The following is an 18531-nucleotide window of genomic DNA, read 5'->3' on the forward strand; positions in this document are numbered from 1 at the left end:
GAGGGAGTGGCCGGGGCCGATTGCCCGCGCGGCCGCTCACCCCCGCGGTACCTGTACTCCTGGGGTCGGTGCCATTGTCGATGCCGATTTCGTCGACATCGGTACCGGTACCGAAGACCCGGCCGTCGACGTCGAGGGGCCGGCGCAAGTTCCGAAAAGACGGTCCCGAAGAACTTGCCTCGCCACCTGTGTCCGCTTCCGTAAGCCGAGACACAAGGTGTACGTCTTGATATTATGCTCCGGCCCGAGGCACTGGAGGCACCAAGCGTGGGTATCGGTCTGCGAGATCTGCCGGCCGCACCGACCACACTTCTTGAATCCGCTCGGGACCTTCGAGGACATCGACGGAAAAATTGCGTCGGCGAAGTCAAAGTCGTCGATGGTGGCGGTGAAAAGCACACCCAAAAAAGAAACGACCGCGCGGCCACAAGGCTGCAACGAAGCACCCTCTCGACTAAAAACGACGAGGGGACTCTTTTTTTTTTTTTTTTAACACAATTGAAAAAGAAAAGAAATACGTGAACGTGAACGTAGTAGATCCGGTTTCCGGGGCTGACAGAGAGAGAGACGGCAACACGTCTCTCTCTAGCGCGCAATAGAAAAAACTGAGCAGGAACGGTCATGCACGGGCAGGAAGACGGCCGCGCATGCGCGGTGGGTGTGCCCTGCGTGCGGGACCGCCCGCAAAGTTTTGTTCCAATTGGTGGGGGCTGCCGTGGACGTCAACCCAGTCGTGAGAACAAGCAGCCTGCTTGTCCTCGGAGAAAATATTCTCCCATGAGGAAGAAAATATTCATAGAGCTGTGCATGAGTATTGTTACAGCAAAAGACTGTATATACAGTACATTTACAAAAGAAAGTGTATAAAATACCTTTATAAATGCACAATATAATATGAAAGGGAAATGGGACGATATACAGCCTTTCTGTGGTTTTTGCAATTACATTCAAAGTGGTTTACACAGTATAATACAGGTACTTATTTGTACCTGGGGCAATGGAGGGTTAAGTGACTTACCCAGAGCCACAAGAAGCTACAGTGGGAATCAAACCCAGTTCCACAGGATCAAAGTCTGCTGCACTAACCACTAAACTACTCCTGTTCTTAGAAGGGTACACAAAATTATAAGTTTATGGTGTTAGGTAGCAAAACTTTACAGTGAATAGGGTTACACAGGAACCTAACCCCCTTTTCCTACAGAATCAATGATTCCGTATTTGCATTTTCGGTATTCACGGGGTTTTCTAGGAATATAACCCCATGGGAATAGCAAAAATGGACTATAAATACTTTAGCTAATAAGGATCCCCAATATTTGTCAGCTGAAGATTTTCTCCAAAGGTGGCCAGAACTCCCTTTTCCCCAAAGGTGGCCAGAACTCCCTTTTATCAAATTTGTCAGGCAGCAACGTCCCTAAGCCACCGACATCAACACCCCACAAATGCTTAGTTTGGTAGAAGGGAGTTCTAGGTGCCTTTGGAAGAAGTCCTCAGCTGGCAATGCTTGGGGATCCTCACCAGCTACACCAAGGGTAAGGGCTGGTATTAGACATGCTGGGGCCCAGGTCAGGAAATAAAAGTAAGGGGCCCCTGGATCCCCTCCACATCTCCCTTCCAATCCCCCATCTGCAAGTAGAATCACACCAACAGACCCTCACCAAATACAGAACAAGGGATCAAAAATTAGAAATAAAAATATATAGACAAAAATTGAACTGGGAACTCCCAAGACTCAGCATGAACTGCAACACTGAAGAAAAAGGGGAAATGCATTTCCTTTTCTAGTGAACACAATACAAAGAACATTGCTATGCACATTTTCCAAAACAATATATTTCATTTAATAAATTAAAAATAAAATGTTTTTTTTTCTACCTTTGTTGTCCGAACATTTTATTCTTCCGTCATGTTGGTTCAAGCTTCTCTTTTCTGGTTTCCTCTCGGTCCTCTGCTAAATTCTTCTTCAAGCGGCTGATGTCCATTTATCTTTTCCCCCTCTCTCCTGTCTTATTTCATTCCCTCACTACACCTGTCTGACATATTGATCTTTCCCTTTTGGCTCCTTCCTCTTTTTCTTTCTGCCTCTCAAATTTCACCCTCTTTCTCACCCTTCTTTTTAATTTTCAGCTATCAAATTTCCATCTCCTCCTCTCACCCACTAGCTTTACCATTCCCCATCTCGCTCCTTCCCCAACTTTCTATTCCCTTTCATCTGTAATCTACCCTCCACTGCCATGTTTCTAAACCATGTAATTACTATCCTACTCATTCATTCCCTCTCCCCACCTGTCCCACCATTCCCAACCTATTCCTCCCTCCATCCTTATAGTTCATCTGCTCCCTACCATCATAACCTATCTTCCTGTCCCTTCTACTCCACCCCTCAGCATCTTTCTGTCCCTTCCCTCCTGCCCTGCTCTACCATGTCCAGCATTTCTCCCCCTCTCTTCCTCCTACTGACCTACAGCTCTCCCTCCAATTGACCTGGATCTCTCCCTCAATCCCTTTTGCCCCTGGATCTAACATCTCCCTCTTTCTCCTCTCCCCCCATGTTCATCTCTTCCCCTCCTCCAGCTCTCTCATTGTCCACCATTTCTTTCTCGCTCCTTTTCCTCCCACCCTAGGTCCAACATGCCACTCTTTCTCCCCCCCCCCTTCCCATGCAGCATCTCTCCTCATCTCCATTCCACTGCCAACATTTCTCCCTCTCCACTCCCACTTGCAGCATCTCTCCCACCTTCCCAAGACACGACCATGTGCATCATTTCTCCCCCTCTTGCTCCCTCCCCCGTGCAGCATCTCTCCCACCCGACCACCCCTGTCCATTTCTCTCTCACTCTTGACTTGCCCCCCCTTCCCATGCAGCATCTCTCCCACCTGACCCCCCCTTGTCAATTTCTCATTCTCTCATCCCCCACCCTTATGCCACATCTCTCCCTCCCTTTCCCTCACCCTGTCCAACAATTCTGCCTCCCTCTTTTCAGTCTTCCCAGTCTGTGGGAAGTAAATTGGGCTCAGCTGATGAGGCTCTCATGGTCCTGAAGCTCCCTTCCTCCCTTAGAAATGGCAGCGATTCCTGTCTGCATCTAACCTCGAAGCCAACTTTCTGGTGTGTTCTTTGGCACTGGCCCAGGTCCAAAATAGGAAGTGGGATCAGAGGAGGGCAGGATGTAGAAGTGAAGGTTTCCTGCCCAATCATGTGCAGGCAATCAAGGAGGCTGAATCGCCAAGGAGGTTAGTTTGAGAACGCTGCCGCTGCTAAGAGAAAGCAAGAAGGAGCTGCAAGACCACGAGCAGGCTTGGTAAAGTCTGTGTCTGTGCATTGTGGCTCACCCCTGAGGTGCAGCACAGAGCCAACTGGCTGAGCTCAGGTGAAGGAAGTGGGGAGACATGTGCAGGTGGAGGAGAGAGAAATCTTGACAGACGTGTGAAGGGATTCAGATATGAGGATGGTTATTGGGAGAGAGCTAGAGCTCACCAAGAAAAGCTATATGGATACATGCTATGGGGAGAGTTTGGGAGTGATGACACAGAGCGCTGTGTGTGTTAGAGCATAAAGGAAGTTTGAGAGAAAGCTCAAAGGGGGGGGGGGTGCTGGGGGAGGCAAAAAGAGCCATAAAGGATGTGTGTGTGCCAGGAGCAGTTACAGAAGAACTGGTGGAGATGAGGTGACATTGCTGGGGAACAAGAAAGAGTACGAATTAGAGGGAAGGACTGTGTTCTGTCCCCTGACAGCCTGGCACTAGTTATAATGTGACCCTGAAATGTGTTAATGTCTTCACTGCTAGGATATGTGTGTGAGCAATGCATTGTGTGTAATGTAGTTCACAGACAACGCAACCCCACTTGCTTGTCTGTATAAGATCCGTTACTACTGGTTGTGATGCTGCTTAGATCACTCCTCTGTCTCAGCCAAGCTTGGCTTCTTTGTTTATGTGCCAGCACTTCCTGGCCATTCTTACTATCTCTGTCCCGAGAGGTCAGCCAGGTATGACCTTTTCCTCCAATCAGGGGCTGCCCCCTAGAGCCGCCCTTGCCACTCGAGGGCAGGCTTTGTCCCTATTGGCCTTTCTACTCTTTCTTCTCTGAGTCTGTATGAGCTTCTAGCTCCGCCCCCCCCCCCCCTGTCTATGAGGAGGACAGGATCCATTTTGCTCCAGGACAAAGCAATGATCCTGTTGTAGCTCTGGAAAAGCACTAGTCTTTTCACCCCGAAAATACCTTCCTAGAAGAGGGTACTGCACTCCCAAACACCTAACTCCGAGCTGCCTCTATCTGTGGAACTACTTTTCTTATGTCTGCAATGAGCTGATCCTACTTAAGCTTCTACCTTTTCTCCACTGATACAGCTCATGAAACTACAGGGTTCCTTTGTGCTTATGAACATCTAACTGTGAGTAATCATCTATGTTATTCAATAAAGGAACTTCAGAAAAGAACAAGAGATTTAGGTGTGTTGATGTGCTAGGGGTTTATACTTCAAGATATTGAGACTTATAACTAAATAACTCTTAAGAAACAGCTATACAAGTCTCGAGAGACTTGACAGACAGACTGTCCTTTCTGGAAAGGCAGCCCACATAGAGCAAAAGCAGACTATAAGGAGAATTGTTCCTGAGGAGGATATTCCCCAGCAACCCTGTTGGTAGGATCAGTTTCAAATCTTAAAGTTTGTTTCATTTTTTTAGACAGACAGGGAAGGGAAAGAAGAGTTGAGAGAGGCTACTCTGGATTGGGGTGGGGGAGGAAGAGATTCAGAAAGGATTTCTGGATAATGAAATAACTTGAATGGCACTGTAACATGGCAGCTGAGGGACAAGAGGCAACAAAACTGGGGGAAGAGAGGAGAGATTCGGAAAGGCCACTGCTGGAGGCAGAGATATGACACCATGGCTGTTGATGGGGCGGATGGGTAGATGATGAGGCTTTAGGCTGCAGCTACTGGGAGCGGGAGCATGAGAAATGGGGAGGGGTTAAAACCTGCAGCTGCTGGGGGCAGGTGGGCAAAGAAGAGAGGCTAAGGCTGCAGCTTCTAGGGGTAGGTTGGTGGGTGCCAACACCTGTCCACACCTAGCAGCTGCAGCTTTAGCCTTTCTCCCATTGCCTCAGCAACCCAGCCTAAAACCTCTCTCCATCACCAGATATGCTGCAGGTGGGTGGGCAATGTAGAAGAGCAGTATCCTTGTATCCACTCTTTCCCTGCTACTGTAATAGATAGCTTGCTGTACATCACAATGAGCACATATGAATGTGTGATTTATAAAGTATATAAATAACTCCAGTCATTCCAAGTCTGGCTCCTAGATCCTAAAAAAATTTGTTGAGGCTTGAGTTAGATTGAAAGGTTAAACACCATCCTCTAACACAAAAACAAGAGGAGACATAAAACTAAATGACCCGCAGAATGAAAACAAACTGCAGGAAGTATTTCTTCATACAGTGTGTAAATGAGCTGTGGAATCAAGATGGCTAACAAAACAGGATTCATAAGATGTTTCTACAAGTTCCTGGAGAAAAAGCCCATAATAAATCATTAGCCAGGTAGACCTAAGAGACCCATTGCTCATCCCTAGAAATGAGCTAAGAGAAACTACTTTTGGTGATCCGCCAGGTAGCTTGTTACCTGGACTGGCCACTGTCAGAGACACTATGATTCACTATGGCTCTTGTTATATTCATAAATTACATGCAGACAGAGCATTCACAGATCTCTGCAGAGAGTATTTTTTTTTTTCTGGCAGAAAAGCAAAAATATTGGTGTACTTCTGCTTTGGTTATTGGTGTAAACCCCATGAAAAGCCAACACCACCTTAAGCACAAAGGAAGGAACTGTCCGCAAGGTGACCTTTTCCCTGGAAATCACCAAGAATGGTTCTCTGCACAAGGCCTGCAACTCTGAGATCCTTTGAGCCAAGGATATCATAACCATCTTCAGCATCAAATCCTTCCACCTGTAAGTTGCTGCTTTGTATTTATTTTTTAAATCTCAAGAAAAACATCAAGTAGCCACCAAGACTGTACCTAAGTACCTAACTTTCATTAGTTACCCCTTAAAGGAAGAGGGAGCCAAGGGAGGAATCATGAAAGGGAAAGGTAGGCAACAGAAGATTTCTTAGCTCTGTATGCTTAATGTAGGTGCAGTATGGGGGGGGGGGGGCGCATGTATGGTACAGAGGTTGGGTGAAGAAGGTGGAAAGATATGAACTGTCCTACAAGATCAATTCTTACTTTTCCTATTCATATGAACAGCACAAAAGTGGGAATCAGGAGGAAATACTCATGAACCCTAAGTCCTAGAAAGCTTCCTCCTTAGCTACCTCAGTCACGTTGTACTGTTCCAGCACGTCTCTGGCATACATCAAAGAGCTAAGGTCCATCTGCTTGATACTTTGCACCAGGCTGTGGTTCTTCTCAAGGAGGCTCGCACAGTGACTCTCCATTTCTTTGAGGGCCACTTTTGTTGAATTTATCAGAACCTACAAAGCACAAATACACTGCTAATGGAAATAACTCAGGGATCAGTGTGTAATATCACCAACTACCTACCATGCCCCAGAACCAGCAGCATTCACCTTCTGAGTCCTACATACTGACAGCACTCTCTCAGCACCTACCTGTTGTATCTCTACAGATTCACAGCACTCATCTTCTGAATCCTATATACTAACAGCACTCTCTCAGGACCAACCTGCTGTATCCCTGCACTCACAACACTCACCTATATACTAACAGCACTCTCTCAGCACCTACCAGCCGTATCCCTGCATTCATCTTCTGAATCCCGAACAGCACTTTCTCAGCACCTACCTACCAAATCCCTGCAATCACCATCTGAATCCCTATATACTAACAGAAGTCTCTCAGCACCTATCTTCCCAGCACTCACATCACTCACCTTCTGCATCCTACATACTAACAGCACTCTCAGTACCTACCTGCTGTACCCTTGCACTCACCTTTTGCATCCTACATACTAAACAGTACTCTCTCAGCACCTAGCTACCATATTCCTGTGCTCACCTTCTGAATATCTACATACAAACAACATTCTCTCAGCACCTACCTGCTGTATCCCTGTACTCACACACTTACCTTATGAATCCCTTCATACTGACAGCACTCATATCAATGCCTGCTTTATCCCTGTATGCATCCATTCAGATATATCCAACAAGAATCTCTCTATCCCACTCTTATTCCTCCTTCTAGATGTCTTTGAATTTCTCAAAAGCTGCAGTTAGAGGCTTAAGGTAAAATTTAGCCATGCCTAATAACTGTTTTTCCTTGAGTCCTACCAGATAAGTCCAGATATATGGGCTATGTTCCTTTTTGAGCAGATGGAGAATCCTGCCATATATAGGGCACCATGAAAAATGGATCCTCCCAATTTCAACCAATAGCCAGGCGAGGATTCCATGTTCTCCACCAGAAAATTATACCTAAAAGGGGGTTACTACAAAGAATCCATCATATCATCAAAACACGGTAACTTTGTAAACCTCATTTGCCATTTTCAGCTGTCCCTACTACACTGAAATCAGGCGAGCCTCTGGATTGGTCTGGTAAGACTCAAGGAAATAACATTAGAAGATCGAGAAGGATTTCACATGCTCCAACAGGTTCTCAAGAATCAGATCTCCAGAGACTCCTGTCCCCCTCACTGGCTCCTCTGATAAAGCGAAGATACTTACCTGTAGCAGGTATTCTCCGAGGACAGCAGGCTGATTCTCACACGTGGGACGACGTCTGCGTCGGCCTGGGAATCGGCATTTTGCATAGCAAACAACAAAAAACTTTGATAGAGTCTTCTGGCGTGCGTGCAGCACGCACCGCGCATGCGCAGACTGACTTCCCACCCACCGCAAAAGCGCATACCTCAGTTAAATCAAAAAGCATAACAAAAAACAACTCCAAAGGGGAGGTGGGAGGGATTGTGAGAATAATCAGCCTGCTGTCCTCGGAGAATTCCTGCTACAGGTAAGTATCTTCGCTTTCTCTGAGGACAAGCAGGCTGCTTATTTTCACACATGGGGTATCCCTAGCATCCAGGCTCACTCAAAACAATAAACATTAATCAACTGGACCTCACAACGGCAAGGACAACATAGGTTAACCTGAAACTATATATAGCTAGCTGAGAGTGCAGCCTGGAACAGAATAAAAACAGGCCAAGGGGGGGTGGAGTTGGATTCTAAACCCCAAACAGATTCTGCAGCACTGACTGCCCAAACCGAATGTCGCATCGGGTATCCTGCTCAAGGCAGTAGTGAGATGTGAATGTGTGGACTGAAGATCACGTTGCAGCTTTGCAAATCTCTTCAATGGAAGCTGATTTTAAATGAGCCACCGACGCAGCCACGGCTCTAACATTAAGAGCTGTGATATGGCTCTCCAGAGTCTGCCCAGCTGGGGCATAATTGAAGGAAATGCAATCTGCTAGCCAATTGGAGATTGTACGTTTTCCGACGGCGACTCCCCTCTTGTTGGGATCGAAAGTAACAATCAACTGGCTGGACTGTCTGAAGGGCTTTGTCCGTAAAAGGCCAATGCTCGCTTGCAGTCCAAGGTGTGCAAGCTGCTTTCACCAGGGTGGGCATGAGGTTGGGGAAACACTGTTGGCAAAACGACTGACTGGTTCAGATGGAACTCCGACTACCTTTGGTAGGAACTTAGGGTGCGTGCAGAAGACTACTCTGTTGTGATGAAACTTAGTATAAGGTGCATCCACTACTAAGGCCTAAAGCTCACTGACCCTACGAGCTGAAGTAACAGCCACCAAGAAAATGACCTTCCAGGTCAAGTACTTCAGATGGCAGGAATTCAGTGGCTCAAAAGGAGCTTTCATCAGATGGGTGAGAACAACGTTGCGATCCCATGACACTGGTGGAGGTTTGACAGGGAGCTTTGACAAAAGCAAACCTCTCATGAAGTGAACTAAAGACTGTTCAGAGATAGGCTTACCCTCTACACACCGATGATAAGCACTAATTGCGCTGAGGTGAACCCTTATGGAGTTGGTCTTGAGACCAGACTCTGACAAGTATAGAAGGTATTCAAGCAGGGTCTGTGTAGGACAAGAGAGAGGATCTAGGGCCTTGCTGTCACACCAGACGGCAAACCTCCTCATTTGAAAGAATAACACCTCTTCATGGAATCTTTTCTGGAAGCATGCAAGACTTGGGAGACACCCTCTGAAAGACCCAAGAAGGCGAATTCTAAGGTCTCAACATCCAGGCCGTGAGAGTCAGACACTGGAGGTTGGGATGTAGAAGTGACCCCTCGTTTTGAGGGTTGGAAAACACTCCAATCTCCAAGGTTCCTCGGAGGACAACTCCAGAAGAAGAGGGAACCAAATCTGATGCAGCCGGAAGGGTGCAATCAGGATCACGGTTCCGCGGTCTTGCTTGAGTTTCAGTAAAATCTTCCCTACTAGAGGTATGGGAGGATACGCATACAGAAGGCCTGTTCCCCAATGAAGGAGAAAGGCATCTGACGCTAGTCTGTCGTGGGCCTGAAGCCTGGAACAGAACTGAGGGACTTTGTGATCGATTTGAGTGGCAAAAAGATCCACCAAGGGGGTGCCCAATGCTCAGATTTTGCGGACTACGCCCTTATTCAGTGACCACTCGTGAGGTTGCATTACTCTGCTCAGCCTGTCGGCCAGACTGTTGTTTACACCTGCCAGGGAAGTGGCTTGGAGATACATGCCCTGACGGCGTGCCCAAAGCAACATCTGGACGGCTTCCAGACACAGAGGGCGAGATCCGGTACCCCACTGCTTGTTGGTGTAGTACATTGCAAACTGATTGTCTGTTTGAATCAAGATGATTTGGTTGGACAGCCGATCTCTGAAAGCCTTCAGAGCATTCCAGATCGCTCATAATTCCAAGAGGTTGATCTGTTTCCTGGAAGGACCAGGCTCCTTGAGTGTGAAGCCCATCTACATGAGCTCCCCATCCTGGGAGGGATGCATCCGTCGTCAGCACTTTTTATTGCTGAGGAATTTGGAAAGGTCGTCCCATGGTCAAATTGGACCGGATTGTCCACCATGGAAGAGAATTTCGAAAATCGGTGGACAGTTGGATCACATCGTCCAGATTTCCTGCAGCTTGACACCACTGGGAAGCTAGGGTCCATCGAGCTGATCTCACATGTACAAGTGCACCATGGGTGTTACATGAACTGTGGAGGCCATGTGCCCCAAGAGTCTCAACATCTGCCGATCTGTGATGCTCAAACTGTGGACACTAGGGACAGGAGGTTGTCTGCCCTTGTCTCGGGGAGATAAGCCCGAGCTGTCTTCGTGTCCAGTAGTGCTCCAATGAACTCCAATTTCTGAACAGAAGTGAGATGGAGCAATTTATTACGAACCCCAGTAGCTCTAGCACCTGACAAGTCATTCGTATGGACTCCAGAGCACTGTCCTCTGAGGTGCTCTTTACCAGCCAATCGTCGAGATAAGAAAATACATGCACTCCCACTCTGCGTAGCGATGCTGCGACTACTGCTAGACACTTTGTAAACACTCTGGGTGCAGACGCCAGGCCAAAGGGCAGTACATGGTACTGAAAGTGCTGTGTTCCCAGCCACAATTGAAGATACTTCCTGTGAGCTGGGAGTATTGAGACACGTGTATGTAAGAATCCTTTAAATCCAGAGAGCATAGTCAATTGTTCTCCTGAATCATAGGAAGATGGATGCCCAGGGAAACCATCCTGAACTTTTCTCGGACTAGGAATTTGTTCAGGGCCCTTAGGTCTAGGATGGGACGCATCCCCCCCCCCCCCCCCCTCCATTTTCATTTGCACAAGGAAGTACCTGGAATAGAATCCCGGCCCTTCTTCCCCTTGGGTTCCAGACTGAAGGTGTATCCTAACAGGACTATTTGAAGAACCCACCGGTCGGAGGTTACGAGAGGCCACCTTTGGTGAAAAAACATTAACCTCCCTCCCTCTGGCAAGCCGTCTGGTATGGACACTTTTACTGCGGCTATGCTTCTGGAGCCAGTCAAAAGCTCGTCCCTTAGTACATAAGTATTGCCATACTAGGACAGACCAAAGGGCCATCAAGCCCAGCATCCTGTTTCCAGCAGTGGCCAATCCAGGTCACAAATACCTGTCAAGATCCCAAAAAAGTACAAAACATTCAATGCTGCTTATCCCAGAAATAATGTATTTTCCCCAAGTCCATTTAATAATGGTCTATGGACTTTATCTTTAGGAAGCCGTCCAAACCTTTTTTTAAACTCACTAAGCTAACCGCCTTTACCACATTCTCTGACAATGAATTCCAGAGTTTAATTACAAGTTGAGCGAAGAAAGAGTTTCTCCGATTTGTTTTAAATTTACTACTAGTAGCCCTAGTATTTTTGGAAATACTAAACGCTTCACGTCTACCCGTTCCACTCCACTCATTATTTTATACACCTCTATCATATCTCCCCTCAGCTGCCTTTTCTCCAAACTAAAGAGCCCTAGCCGCTTTAGCCTTTCCTCATAGGGAAGTCGTCCCACACCCTTTATCATTTTCATCGCCCTTCTCTGCACCTTTTCTAATTCCACTATATCTTTTTTGAGATGCGGCAACCAGAATTGAACACAATATTCAAGGTGTGGTCGCACCATGGAGCGATACAAAGGCATTATAACGACCTCATTTTTGTTTTCCATTCCTTTCCTAACAATACCTAACATTCTATTTGCTTTCTTAGCCGCAGCAGCAAACTGAGCAGAAGGTTTCAACGTATCATCAACGACGATACCTAGATCCCTTTCTTGGTCGGTGACTCCTAACGTGGAACCTTGCGTGATGTAGCTATAATTCAGGTTCCTCTTTCCAACATGCATCACTTTGCACTTGCTCACATTAAACATCATCTGCCACTTAGATATCTGCCCAGTCTCTCAGTCTTGTAAGATCCTCTTATAATTTTTCACAATCCTCTTGCGATTTAACTACTTTGAATAACTTTGTGTCGTCAGCAAATTTAATTACCTCACTAGTTACCCCCATCTCTAGGTCATTAATAAATATGTTAAAAAGCAGTGGTCCCAGCACAGACCCCTGGGGAACCCCACTAACTACCATTGAGAATATTGACCATTTAACCTTACTCTCTGTTTTCTATCTTTTAACCAGTTTTTAATGAACAATAGGACACTACCTCCTATCCCTTGCTGTTGCTAGGGAGCAGCAGGGGCCTTAGGCGTATGCTGTTGACGAGAATGAGCGCGCTGGGGACAAGCCTGACTAGGCTGTCGAGAAGCCGGAGTGTACCTACGCCTAGCATAGGAATAGGGAGCACTCCATTTCCCACCAAAAAACCACCTAGATGAGGAGGTTGTAGTAGAAGGTGCCCGGCAGGAGAGAGAATCCATAGCATCATTATGCTTCTTGATCTGGTCAACAAGCTCCTCTATCTTTTCTCTAAAATGATTATCCCCCCCAGCAAGGTACATCCACCATCCGCTGCTGAACCGAATTATCCAGGTCAGAGACACGCAGCCGTGAGAGTCTGCACATCACTATACCCTGAGCAGCGATTCTGGATGCCACATCGAAAGAGTCATAAGCGCCCCTGACTAGGAATTTACGACACGCCTTCTACTGCCTGACCACCTGGTGAAAAGGCTCGGCCTGCTCCTGAGGGAGGGCATCAACCAAGGTAGACAGCTGCCTCACCGAGTTCCACAAGTGAATGCTCGTGAAGAGCTGGTAAGATTGGATACAGGCAGCGAGCATAGCGGCTTGATAATTATTTCTCCCAAAAGAATCCAAGGTCCTAGCTTTCTGCCTTGGGACGCCGAGGCATAGTCTCTAGTACTAGGTTCTCTTGAGGGTGGAGTCCACCACCATGGAATTGTGGGGTAATTGAGACCTCATCAACCCAGGTTCTCTGTGGATCCGATACTGGGAATCAGCTTTCTTCAGGATCACGGGGCCAGACTGAGGGAATGACCAGTTTCGCATAAGGACTTCCTTGAGTACCTTATGTAAAGGAGCCGCCACAGCCTCCTTAGGTGGAGAGGGATAATCCAGGACTTCAAGCATCTCAGCCCTGGGCTCATCCTCCACCTCCATAGGGAATGAAATAGAACTAGCCATTTCCCGGACAAAAGATGTAAAAGAGAGATTCTCAGGAGGCGACAGTCTCCTTTCAGGTGGAGAGGAAGGCTCAGAGGGAATCCCATACGACTCATCGGAGGAAAAGTATCTGGGATCTTCTTCTGACTCCCACAAACGCTCCTAAGGGAACTCCGAGACTGAGCCTGCCTCAACACCGAGGATTGATGTCCTCGATGGCGATGTCAAGAGGCCGATGCCCGCAAGGACTGCGGCGAAGATTCCTCCACTGACATCGAAGGGGAGTCAACCTGGGTGGCAGCTGAGGACGGGGACCTCACCACAGGTGAAGGGCCAGACGCTGCTGCTGCAGAAGGCATGGAAGGCGCAAGCACCCCCCGACACCGAAGCAGACTGGCGCAGCAGTCCTAACAGAAGTTCTGGAAGCAGGGCCCGAATGCGCTCGTCGAGAGCCACCATCAGAGAAGGCTGCGGGGTCGGTAGATCAGCTGGTGGTAGAATCTGCTGAGGCTCAGGTGCAAGTACCGGCACCTGTATGGAGGGGGAGCGATCATCTCGGCGCTAACGCTTCTCGGGTGCTGAGTCCTTTGATGCCCCGGAGCTCCCGGCACCATGTGTCGGAGGATGGTGACGGTGCTTCTTTGCCTTTGCTCTATGCCCTTCACCGAGGCTCCTTGGTGCCGATAAGGACGACATGTAATCCTCATGTCTCCTTAGGGTCATGTCCGACGATGGTCTGTCCTGGGGAGCCTATATAGCAGGAGGCCTCGAGACAGGTGGAGACCCACTCAACACCTCACTACTCCCAGTGCGACTTGGTCTCTCAGCAGCCATTACACCTCTGCTCCTGACAATTGATGCTTCCCTTGATGTCGATGCCACCAACCTCGGTACTGATGTCAATGCCGACGTCGAAGGACCGGACCAAGCCCCAAAACGTTTCTTGTGTAGGGCTTCTCGAGCTACTTGAGTCCGCTTGTTCATACGAAGACACAGAGCACAAGCAACTGGGCTGTGGTCGGGCCTAAGGCACTGGATACACCAGGAATGGGTATCTGTACCTGAGATGGTCCGGTTGCACTGAGTACAATGTTTGAAGGCGCTGGGTGTCCTCGATGACATGGAAGGAAAAACGGCTCCGGCGAAATCAAAAGACTCAATTGTGCCACTAAAAAGGGGCACAAAGATAAGGAGAAAGCCGGCCACGCCAAAAAAGAAAGGAAACTTAAAAATTGGACAAAAAAGACTGAGGATTTTAGAAAAAAGGGTCCTAAGCTCTTTTTTTTTTTTTTTAGAAAAAAAAATAAGCAAACAAACAAACAAAAAAACAAGAAAAATCGCTCTCGAGAAGAACTCTTTACCGGGCCAGAACGAGGAGCACAGGAGGACCTACTGTACCTCATCGCAGAAAAAAAGTAACTGAGGTACGCGCTCACCCGGTGGGCAAAAAGTCAGCCCACACATGCGTGCCAGAAGACTCTAGCAAAGTTTTTTGTTCTTTGCTATGGCGAAATGCCGATTCCCGGGCCGACGCAGACGTCAACCCATGTGTGAGAATAAGCAGCCTGCTTGTCCTCGGAGAAAGTGAATGATACATACCTGTAGCAGGTGTTCTCCGAGGACAGCAGGCTGATTGTTCTCACGACTGGGTGACGTCCGCGGCAGCCCCCACCAACCGGAAGAAGCTTCGCGGGCGGTCCGCACGCAGGGCACGCCCACCACGCATGCGCGGCCGTCTTCCCGCCCGTGCGCGACCGTTCCCGCCAGTTGAATGACAAGCAAAAAAGATGAAAACGCAACTCCAAAGGGGAGGAGGGAGGGTAGGTGAGAACAATCAGCCTGCTGTCCTCGGAGAACACCTGCTACTGGTATGTATCATTCACTTTCTCCGAGGACAAGCAGGCTGCTTGTTCTCACGACTGGGGTATCCCTAGCTCTCAGGCTCACTCAAAACAAGAACCCAGGTCAATTGAACCTCACAACGGCGAGGATACAACAGAAAATTGACCTACGAAGAACAACTAACTGAGAGTGCAGCCTGACCAGAATAAATTCGGGTCCTGGAGGGTGGAGTTGGATTTACACCGCAAACAGATTCTGCAGCACCGACTGCCCGAACCGACTGTCGCGTCGGGTATCCTGCTGGAGGCAGTAATGTGATGTGAATGTGTGGACAGATGACCACGTCGCAGCCTTGCAAATCTCTTCAATAGTGGCTGACTTCAAGTGGGCCACTGACGCTGCCATGGCTCTAACACTATGAGCCGTGACATGACCCTCAAGAGCCAGCCCAGCCTGGGCGTAAGTGAAGGAAATGCAATCTGCTAGCCAATTGGAGATGGTGCGTTTCCCGACAGCGACCCCTAGCCTGTTAGGGTCGAAAGAAACAAACAATTGGGCGGACTGTCTGTGGGGCTGTGTCCGCTCCAAGTAGAAGGCCAATGCTCTCTTGCAGTCCAATGTGTGCAACTGACGTTCAGCAGGGCGGGTATGAGGCCTGGGGAAGAATGTTGGCAAGACAATTGACTGGTTAAGATGGAACTCCGACGCCACCTTCGGCAGGAACTTTGGGTGGGTGCGGAGCACTACTCTGTTGTGATGAAATTTGGTATATGGAGCATGAGCTACCAGGGCTTGAAGCTCACTGACCCTACGAGCTGAAGTAACTGCCACCAAGAAAATGACCTTCCAGGTCAAGTACTTCAGATGGCAGGTATTCAGTGGCTCAAAAGGAGGTTTTCATCAGCTGGGTGAGGACGACGTTGAGATCCCATGACACTGTAGGAGGCTTGATAGGGGGCTTTGACAAAAGCAAGCCTCTCATGAATCGAACGACTAAAGGCTCTCCAGAGATGGCTTTACCTTCCACACGATAATGGTAAGCACTAATCGCACTAAGGTGATTCCTTACTGAGTTGGTCTTGAGGCCAGACTCTGATAAGTGCAGAAGGTATTCAAGCAGGTTCTGTGCAGGGCAAGATCGAGGTTCTAGGGCCTTGCTCTCACACCAAACGACAAACCTCCTCCACTTGAAAAAGTAACTCTTTTTAGTGGAATCCTTCCTAGAGGCAAGCAAGACACGGTAGACACCATCAGACAGACCCAACGCAGCGAAGTCTACGCCCTCAACATCCAGGCCGTGAGAGCCAGAGACTGAAGGTTGGGGTGCAGCAACGCTCCGTTGTTCTGCGAAATGAGGGTCGGAAAACACTCCAATCTCCACGGTTCTTCTGAGGACAACTCCAGAAGAAGAGGGAACCAGATCTGACGGGGCCAAAAGGGCGCGATCAGAATCATGGTGCCGTGGTCTTGCTTGAGCTTCAGTAAGGTCTTACCCACCAAAGGTATGGGAGGATAAGCATACAGGAGGCCGGTCCCCCAATGAAGGAGAAAGGCATCCGACGCTAGCCTGCCGTGTGCCTGAAGTCTGGAACAGAACAGAGGCAGCTTGTGGTTTGAGAGGCGAAAAGGTCCACCGAGGGGGTGCCCCACTCTCGGAAGATCTTGCGTACCACTCTGGAATGGAGCGACCACTCGTGCGATTGCATGACTCTGCTCAGCCTGTCGGCCAGACTGTTGTTTACACCTGCCAGGTATGTGGCTTGGAGGAGCATGCCGAACTGGCAAGCCCAACGCCACATCCCAACGGCTTCCTGACACAAGGGGCGAGATCCGGTGCCCCCCTGCTTGTTGGTGTAATACATTGCAACCTGATTGTCTGTCCGAATTTGGATAATTTGGCAGGACAGCCGATCCCTGAAAGCCTTCAGTGCGTTCCAGATCGCTCGGAGCTCCAGGAGGTTGATCTGCAGATCCTTTTCCTGGAGGGACCACAGACCCTGGGTGTGGAGCCCATCGACATGAGCTCCCCACCCCAGGCGAGATGCATCCGTCGTCAGCACTTTCGTGGGCGGTGGAATTTGGAATGGACGTCCCAGGGTCAAATTGGTCCGAATGGTCCACCAGAGCAGTGAAGTGCGGCAACTGGTGGAGAGTCGGATGACATCCTCTAGATTCCCGGTGGCTTGGAACCACTGGGAAGCTAGGGTCCATTGAGCAGATCTCATGTGAAGACGAGCCATGGGAGTCACATGGACTGTGGAGGCCATATGACCCAGAAGTCTCAACATCTGCCGAGCTGTGACCTGCTGAGACGCTCTGGTCTGCGAAGCCAGGGACAGGAGATTGTTGTTCCTCGCTTCGGGAAGGAAGGCCTGAGCCGTCTGGGTATTCAGCAGAGCTCCTATGAATTCCAGAGACTGGGTTGGCTGGAGATGGGACTTTGGGTCATTTATCACAAACCCCAGCAGCTCCAGGAGTTGAATAGTGCACTGCATGGACCGGAGGGCTCCTGCCTCTGAGGTGCTCTTGACCAGCCAATCGTCGAGATATGGGAACACGTGCACTCCCAGCTTGCGTAGATACGCCGCCACCATCACGAGGCACTTTGTAAACACCCATGGGGCAGAGGCGAGCCCAAAGGGCAGCACACAATACTGAAAGTGCCGTGCGCCCAGGCGGAATCTGAGATACTGTCTGTGAGCTGGCAGTATCGGGATGTGAGTGTATGCGTCCTTTAAATCCAGGGAACATAGCCAATCGTTTTTCTGAATCATTGGCAGAAGGGTGCCCAAGGAAAGCATCCTGAACTTTTCTTTGACCAGGAATTTGTTCAGGCCTCTCAGGTCTAGGATGGGGCGCATCCCCCCTGTTTTCTTTTCCACAAGGAAGTACCTGGAATAGAATCCATGCCCTTCCTGCCCGGGTGGTACGGGCTCGACCGCATTGGCGCTGAGAAGGGCGGAGAGTTCCTCTGCAAGTACCTGCTTGTGATTGGAGCTGAAGGATTGAGCTCCCGGAGGACAATTTGGTGGAAGGGAGGCCAAATTTAGGGCGTATCCGCACCGCACTATTTGGAGAACCCTCTGGTCGGAGGTTATGAGAGGCCACCTTTGGTGAAAAAATTTTAACCTCCCTCCGACCGGCAGATCGTCCGGCACGGACACTTTGAGGGCGGCTATGTTCCCGTGGATCCAGTCAAAAGCCCGTCCCCGGCTTTTGCTGTGGAGGCGCAGGGGGCTGCTTAGGCGCACGCTGTTGACGAGAACGAGCGCGCTGGGGCTGTCCCTGTGCCTGTCGAGGCCTTCGGGCCGGCTGGGTGTACCTACGCTTGGCAAAAGCGTAGGGCGCAGCCTGCCGGGCCCGGGAAAAACGTCCACCTGCTGAGGTGGATGCTGAAGGTGCCCGGTGGGAGAGCTTGTCGAGGGCGGTTTCCCGCTGATGCAGTTGGTCCACCAGCTGCTCGACCTTCTCGCCAAAAATATTATCCCCCCGGCAAGGGACGTCAGCCAGTCTCTGCTGGGTGCGGTTGTCCGGGTCAGAGGCACGCAGCCATGAGAGCCTGCGCATCACTATACCTTGGGCCGCAGCACGAGATGCCACGTCACA

At 49.3% G+C, this 18531-nt stretch overlaps 1 protein-coding gene across 3 annotated transcripts in view; it reads right to left on the reverse strand.

Moving 5' to 3' along the window:
- C8H20orf96 (chromosome 8 C20orf96 homolog) overlaps window positions 1-18531 on the reverse strand; it is a 292892-nt gene that overhangs the window by 235825 nt on the left and 38536 nt on the right. For 2 of the 3 annotated variants that reach the window (XM_030212697.1, XM_030212698.1), the window contains one exon: window positions 6318-6476. The exons of the other annotated variant lie outside the window; for it this stretch is intronic. In XM_030212697.1, coding sequence (XP_030068557.1) covers window positions 6318-6476 — 159 coding nt within the window. The remainder of the gene's footprint in view (window positions 1-6317; window positions 6477-18531) is intronic. 3 annotated transcript variants of the gene reach the window in all.

This window comes from Microcaecilia unicolor, chromosome 8 (assembly GCF_901765095.1).
Source record: "Microcaecilia unicolor chromosome 8, aMicUni1.1, whole genome shotgun sequence".
NCBI classification, from domain to species: Eukaryota; Metazoa; Chordata; class Amphibia; order Gymnophiona; family Siphonopidae; genus Microcaecilia; species Microcaecilia unicolor.